This window comes from Ptychodera flava, assembly GCF_041260155.1.
Source record: "Ptychodera flava strain L36383 chromosome 23 unlocalized genomic scaffold, AS_Pfla_20210202 Scaffold_24__1_contigs__length_23054250_pilon, whole genome shotgun sequence".
Lineage (NCBI taxonomy): Eukaryota > Metazoa > Hemichordata > Enteropneusta > Ptychoderidae > Ptychodera > Ptychodera flava.
Genome location: NW_027248278.1, coordinates 19,368,921 through 19,377,018, shown reverse-complemented (window position 1 = coordinate 19,377,018; position 8,098 = coordinate 19,368,921). Strand labels below are relative to the sequence as shown.

The 8,098-nt window shown below is 37.8% G+C and overlaps 1 protein-coding gene across 1 annotated transcript; it reads right to left on the bottom strand.

Annotated features, from left to right (window-relative positions):
• Positions 1-2,149: 2,149 nt before the first annotated feature.
• Positions 2,150-6,301, bottom strand: LOC139124725 (uncharacterized). Its single transcript, XM_070690840.1, has 4 exons — positions 6,194-6,301; positions 4,029-4,283; positions 3,108-3,347; positions 2,150-2,638 (listed from the first exon to the last, which is right to left on the bottom strand). Exons 1-4 carry the CDS (start codon positions 6,299-6,301, stop codon positions 2,333-2,335), a joined length of 909 nt encoding a protein of 302 aa, XP_070546941.1. The 3' UTR covers positions 2,150-2,332.
• Positions 6,302-8,098: the final 1,797 nt, after the last annotated feature.

The following is an 8,098-nucleotide window of genomic DNA, read 5'->3' as shown; positions in this document are numbered from 1 at the left end:
AAGTGACAAATTTTTGGGCTGACGATTTTTTTGGGGGACAGTTGGGTTACCCAAAATTTGATATCCAGACACTTGTTTTGGTGCTAAATGTTTCAGGCGCTGTGCAAGACCCGGACGATCGTTCATAACGGTTGTAGTGCTACAAATGAGAAGTTCAGTGACTAAGCAAGTGTTTGTAAGCTTCAATATTGAACATAGATAATCATCTCACAGATAAAGGTATATTGTTTCGCACTACAATGTAAAACGTACTATTTTACTCAGTCTCAACACGCATCAAATTGGCATTTGTTGTAAGCGATAAGGAGAATCACAGTTACTTATACGGCGATGTCAGGATGGCTATTAAAATGCACATCACCAAGTTAGGGTCTGTCGTACTACCCATGCTATTACTTATTAAGCAACATGTTCACATGTACCTTGTGTAAAAATGTTTCAACAGTATCATAAACCGATGACCCTCGCTTTAATTGTTCTAAGCAATTGTTTTCCTTCGTAAAATAATACCGATCACAATACAGTAGTTATCTTGAAGTTCGAATCGCTACAAATTTGATGTTTTACCATTACAAAGGACTATGTAAGGTCAGCGTAAAGTTGACAGTTCATTTTGTTTTAATAAAAAAAACGTTCAAAGTGCATTAAGCTTGTTATATATATATATATATATATATATATATATATATATATATATATACATACATAATCTATCTATCTATCTATCTATCTATCTACCTCTCCATCTATCTCTATCTGTCTGCATGTCTGTATGTCTGTATGTATGTATGTATGTATGTATGTATGTATGCATGTATGTATGTTAATCAATATTAATAAATAATTTATTTAACTCTTCGATATTCATTTATGCATTTATTATTATAAATGTAGTAAAAAATGCCTCACAACAAATAAAACAAATATAATTCAGTGAATTTTAGATTCGTAATCTGTAATCAACGCTAGATCATGCTTTCGTCAACGTCAAAAGTACAAAACGAAGACCCTTGATATCTCCGGTATTTAAGGACTATTCATTGTCGGTATTGGTTTATTTTGTGACGAATAGTGGGAGGAAGTCAATTCCGTACCAAAAACAAAATTTGGACGTATATTTTTGGAGTAATTTAAGAAAAACCTACTAATTTTGGGCCTTTTTCAAGTCCAAATGTACAAAACGAAGACCCTGGCATATCTCTCGTAAAAATCGTCCATTTTTCGTCGGGATTATTTCATTTCGTCAAGGAGAGAGTTATTCATCCACAACTATAGCAAAAATGGCTATATGAAACATTAAAACCTAAACTAGTTATGTTTATTTAAGAATCGGAATCCGAACGAACGCCAGCGGCTTACCGTATCTGTCAAAGTCAAAAGTACAAAACGAAGACCCTTGATATCTCCGGTATTTATGGGCCATATTTCGTCGGTATTGGTTTAATTTGTGAAGATTAGTGGGAGGAAGTCAATTCCGTACCAAAACAAAATTTGGACGTATATTTTTGGAGTAATTTAAGAAAAACCTACTAATTTGGGCCTTTTTCAAGTCCAAATGTACAAAACGAAGACCCTGGCATATCTCTCGTAAAATCGTCCATTTTTCGTCGGGATTATTCAATTGGGCAAGGAGAGAGTTATTCATCCACAACTATAGCAAAAATGGCCATATGAAACATTAAAACCTAAACTAGTTACGTTTATTTAAGAATCGGAATCCGAACGAACGCCAGCGGCTTACCGTATCTGTCAAAGTCAAAAGTACAAAACGAAGACCCTTGATATCTCCGGTATTTAAGGACTATTCATTGTCGGTATTGGTTTAATTTGTGAAGAATAGTGGGAGGAAGTCAATTCCGTACCAAAAACAAAATTTGGACGTATATTTTTGGAGTAATTTAAGAAAAACCTACTAATTTTGGGCGTTTTTCAAGTCCAAATGTACAAAACGAAGACCCTGGCATATCTCTCGTAAAAATCGTCCATTTTTCGTCGGGATTATTTCATTTCGTCAAGGAGAGAGTTATTCATCCAACAACTATAGCAAAAATGGCTATATGAAACATTAAACTTAAAGTAGTTGCGCCTATTTGAGAATTACAATCCGAAACCAATACTAGCAGCTTGCCGTATCTGTCAAAGTCAAAAGTACAAATCAAAGAACTGTGATTTCTCCGGTATTTAAGGGCCATATTTCGCCGTATTTCGGTTGAACTTCGTGTATTGTGTTTGAAATGTTAGCCGCCATCGTTATCAAGTCGCGCAGGCGAGTGTTTCAGTTTGATTCCGATGCGATGGTAATTTGGCGTGTATTATGTCTGAAACAGCGTAATTACTGCGTACTAAATACTATAACGTTCGATCCGTCCTTGCCGGTTAGAGTGCATCGTGCCTTTAATCCAAATTCAGGGGTCTTCGGTCTTCGGTCTTCCATCTTCGGTCTTCGGTCTTCGATCTTCGGTCTTCGTTTTGTATAACCCCTATTTCCAGCACCTAGAAATCCGTGTCTCCACATGGTGAACTGCCCATGGCGATTTGCACGATTTATGTCATCACCATCATCTGTCGCAAACACATCTCTTCTGTATATTCTAGCTATTGCCAATACAGTTTCATTCAGTACAAGGAGCCTGAAATCCTGAAAAAATTACACATTATTAAATTCTTTTCTGTAGTCATTATTTCAAGATGACCCAGTCATGCCATAGACTAATTGTTACAAGAGAGTTCTGAGTCACCTAACCCAAGCCATTGTCATAATTGGGAAGGGGTGTGTGATAATCAGAAGAGGTAAACTTGGCACTTGAAGTCAACAGTAGGCAAACAAATTGATTACCGTCAAGTTTCCAGATTAGCAAAGGCAATTCCAAATGTAAAGACTGACAATGATAATCAGTACATGTAAAAATACCACTGAGTTTACATGATGCTTTGCAGGGGCCTGAGTCTAGTGAAAATTACATTACTAATGGTACTGTTTATACTATCAAAACAAATATATGGAAAAGTTGCTATTGTCATATTGCATTTATGTATAAGCTGCATTTATGTTACAAGGGGAGGTTATCTGCCTGTAATCTCTCAAAGAAAAAAAAAGAGTGACTTACTGCTAGTTGAGATATACACATTTCTGGTAGCCTATCACAGCATACTCGTTCCAGTTCAGTTGGCATTTCTCTACAATGTGTACAGATACACCATTTTGGATGTTGTGATGATTCAGGTGGATGGTATCCTGACTGTAAGACTGTAGGTTTTACTAAATTGAACACCAAAGCTGGATGGTAATCAACCATTTGCAAAAGAATGTTGTCTTTGCTTTCTATACTCATTTCTTGAATAAGTTCCTGCAATCACAAAGGTGCAAATATGTTTAAAAGATTATCCTGTGTTGTACTCAGACAAAACTGCCATGTTACATCACAGAAGTTATGAGTATGATCAATAAATGCCTTGTATTAAACGTTTTTCATTATACAAGCTTTACCTGTGTCTAGTGTGTGTCTATTACTTTACCCTAGCTATCTCAGTATAGCATTTCAAAGAAAACAGTCCATATCTGTGTATTGCCCTCCCTTATACCCCCCCTTCATTAATTTGTTCTGCCGATCACCGATATGGGATAGAGGTGGGGGGCTTATCACCCTGACCAAATACCTAGTTAGTCCGTCTACTACCTTATGAGCTGCTAATGAGGTATTTGGTCCGGGCGATAAGTCCCCACACACCCCACCCCCACCCTGTGTCGATGATCGGCAGAACAAATTGATGAAGGGGATTAGGGAGGGCAATTATCAGATATACACTGTCTTCTTTGAAATACTATACACAGATAGCTAGGGTAAAGTAATAGGCACACACTGAAAACAGGTAAGGTTCGTATAATGAAAACAAGCTTACCGGTAATGTAAGACATTTATTGATCATATTCATAACTTCTATACAAATATTACTTGCGAGACCCTGTGTTGACAGTGTTTTATTTACTATTTCAGGATTTCTGAATAAATATATTTTTATGTACATACACGTAGCATTGTTTTCCTTTCTTCCAGCTGCTGGATGCCATCAGTTGCCTGTGGTGTACTCCCCTGAATATTACGTCTTCTGCCTCTGGTTCCACCTCTACCTCTAGCACTTCCACCCCTACCCCTACCTCTCCCTCTCCCTCTCCCTCTCCCTCTCCCTCTCCCTCTCCCTCTGCCCCGTCCTCTGCCTCTACTTCTTGATTCACTTTCATATGTACTTTCTGAGTTAGATGAAACAGGTGATACAGACGATGTCTGAAAGTGAATTCAAATCAAATCAAAACTTAATGTGGAGCGTGAATATTGATATTGAAGTTATTTGCTAAGTATCAAAAACATGCACAGATGACCTTACTGCTGACTCTTTATTACACATTGCAATAGTGTCACAATTGTAGATTTAGTCAGTTGTCAATAAATAAAACTTGGCCCAAAGTGAATTTGTTTTAGTTGGTAGAATTTTGCCTGATGTATGAACAGTTTGAGGTGAAATTAAAAAAACCGGGTGGGGGGATTATCTCAAGTCATATGAATTCTTTCTAATCATACATCTTTTGTTAGTTATATACAACCATTTGCAGTAATAGAGCGCGAAGCCACTGCAGTAAACTGCAATAAAACTGCTTACACTAATTAGTTTCAGCTGTAGCCGTGGCCACTTTGGTGTTGAACAAGGCTACTCGATAAAGACCAAAAAGTCTGCTTGTACAAAGGCAAAACTAGCTCTGTCTGAGGCTCGAGTTGTAAATGAGAGTTTATGATTGGCACCCTGTGTTCAAGATTAAGATAAAATGTAACATTACCATGCACTGGTCCATGTACAAATCCTTTTTATTTCAACTTCCCCAGACAAACTGTCTGCATGGGGCATACAATGTTGTCGACTTTGCCAGCTGGCTACAGCTGAAACTAATTAGTGTGAGCAGTTTTATTGCAGTTCACTGCAGTGGCTTCGCGCTCTATTACTGAAAAGGGTAGTAAATCTGTGTTTGTACTTGCATTTTGTAATACCCAGTGTCCCTGTCAATTGAACAATGTATCTGACAGTTTGGCAATATCTGATCCTAAGGAAGCCTATTCATATGTCCACCACTGTGTGGCTCTGCTATGTAAAATGTTTATGTTGGCCTTCACAGTCATAACCCTTGAACATTTCGAAAATCACTGAAAATTTACAAACGTGAGAGACGAAATTGAGTTGCGGGTAACTGGGTAAATTTTGGTCACTTATGTAAATAAATTCTTCACATGACTTATAGTTTGCAGTTGTATTGTCTTTTTTCATTTGCGAAATAATCTTATTTCCGTAACCATGCATGTACACTTGTGTTGTATGTTGACTTTGTTGTCATATTCAGATATTGGTGATGCTCGCGACGAAAGTAAATTTTTATAAGAATTCCCCCCCCCCCCATAAAAACAAACAAGCAGACAAAGAACATGCGTTTAAAAATAGACTGAAATAGGCAATACTAGAGATGGAAATGTTAGCCAAAATGCAAACACTCTTTCAGGGAAATAAGTTGCTGCGAATCCGTAGCCTCTGCCACTCGGGTAGCTTGGTCATTGGAGTGGTAGGGCTCACCACTCCCAGCAGAACACGTCACGGAGTGGCAGGGCTCGTTTTCGCAGCAAGGAAATAAGCAGATGCAACAGGCCGTACACATCGCGGACGGCTGTACACTGAACGATCATTGATCAATGATTGATGTTGCTGCGAAAACGAGCCCTGCATCGTCACCTTTACCTCGAAATAGTTGACTTGTTCGCCGATAAATGACAAAGCAAACTTACCGAATTATGCATGCACTAGTTTTAAACTTTGGTAAATAAATAAAGTAAAGAATAGTTGGTGGAAAATGCTCGACGTTTCTGGCTTTTTGATGCGGTGACCGTGGTTTCGGGCCCTGGCGCTAGCTCGCGCGATGCATCGACTGCCGATGCCGGGTCCGGCCACACCAGGCCTAAATTACCTTGTTTTTTTTACTCTGACCTAATGCATCACCACTTGAATCGTAAAAGACATTCTCATGCTCAAGCAACAGAAGAAAAGACTTTGAACAAATATCTCTCCGGATTCAAAAGGAACAGTGGACGTACATCACACATCACAATAAAAACAGATACACATGTGCGTAAGTCGGATATAAATATGCATTACTTACGACGCTCTCCGTCTCTATCGTTACAGTGATCACGTTTAAAATCCCGCTCTCGCGTGGCTTAGTGATATCACCACTCCTTGTGTTCCATACCACGTGATCGCCTAACATTTTGTAAACACTAGCGCCGTGCGTCAGGCCAGCAAACACTTTTATTGCCGTTTGTTATTCACAATCGGGTGTTAGTTTCGACTTAGGCCGCGTTCAAAAAAATGGTGAGGGAGGGGGGGTGGAGGAATCGCGATTGAAATCTTATTTTTTTTCAGATCCCCCCTCAATACCCTCAAAAATTTTCAAGTTCCCCCCTCAATACCCTCAAAAATTTTCAAGTCCCCCCCCAAATTACCATATAGCCGCATATTTATTAGGAATGCACGCAGAGTAAAAAAAACATGTAATGTGTCATTCTGCACACAAATGTTCAACACTATCTCTAATCAGCAGGTTGTAGAGCCATATACGTAGGGCAAGTTCTTAAATTGATTCATTTTTAAATGCATCAGTGAACTTTTTGGATTTCTCAGTCTAAGCCGACTTGAGTTTATCCAACTCTGGTCAGTTCAATTGCACCAGCTGAAAAGCACACAAAATGACAATCATGAGAGAGTATGAAAATCGTGTCTTCCTAGCTACGTTTAACCAAATTGTGAAAAAATGAGCACAGTGACCTGCCAAAATATTTTTTTTCAAAAGTACAAGACATGTACAACTTAGATGCCACTTATAAAATGTTTTACAAAATTGACAATACTGGAAAGTTGAAATATTCCATGAAATTAATGTTTTAATCTCAGAAATTTTGGGTGTAATAATGGCAAATTTGATAAAAAATAAAAGATTCCATTTAGTCACACATTTTTCCATTTAAATTAGAGTCTTTACTGTTCAAAGTTTTACTTTTGTGTTATTGGTACAATGAGATGTGAAAATTTCATTCACTGCATGAACTTGAAATGAATGGTTTCATAGATTGATTTTAAGTGATTTTAGAAAAACTGACTTTTCATCGTATATTTGTATAAGATCAATTATGGTGACCCCATCTTTTTTATCTAATATTTGATTGTTCTGATATGCCAGAATTCAAAAATCCATGGTAACTGTTAGTCCCCTGGTCTTCTATGTGTTGCTCTCTGGCTGGATCTTGTGTACAAGTAATTGTATGTTACACTGTCAATTGAGAGCCCTATGACCGAAACTCTTCTTAAACTACATCAGAGTCAGAGCTACATGTATCACTGTCACTGCCAGTATGTAGTAGCAGGGCAGTAGTTGTATTAACTTTTTATTTTGATAATATTTTTGTTCAGTTTATACAACTTGTGTTCTTGTTCTATTCCCTACAGAATGTTGAGCTATCCAGTATTCAGCTTGCCAACACAGCCTACGTGTACCATGCATTTGCATCATTCAATTATCACCAATATTTAGACAAACGGGCTTTGTTGACAAACTGTATATCGTGTTTTTCAGCATGCTGTAGAGAGACACCAAGAAACTGTGTTTGATACATTGCATAGAAATATTGAAAAATTATCAACAGTTGTAGCTCCTGCCCCATTACAAGGCCAACTTGTTCTATGAAAATTGAATGGCATTCATACATTTTTAGACTTTTTCGAGATTAAAGACATAAAATATGACAAAACGGTTCTAGATTTTGTTTAATTATAACTAACATTAGAACCATTGGACGACATCAAAATGTTGGGAGTCAAAATATTTTCAGGTCCCCCCCTATAGGCAAAGCAAAACTTTCAAGTCCCCCCCGACTACCCCAAAAATTTTCGAATCCCCCTGAATTCCTCCAGCCCCCCCCCCCTTCACCACTTTTTTTGAACGCGGCCTTATTTCCTTGTCAATCGGCAATAAGGGTGGGATAGATATAATCTAGCTTGGTTTTTATTA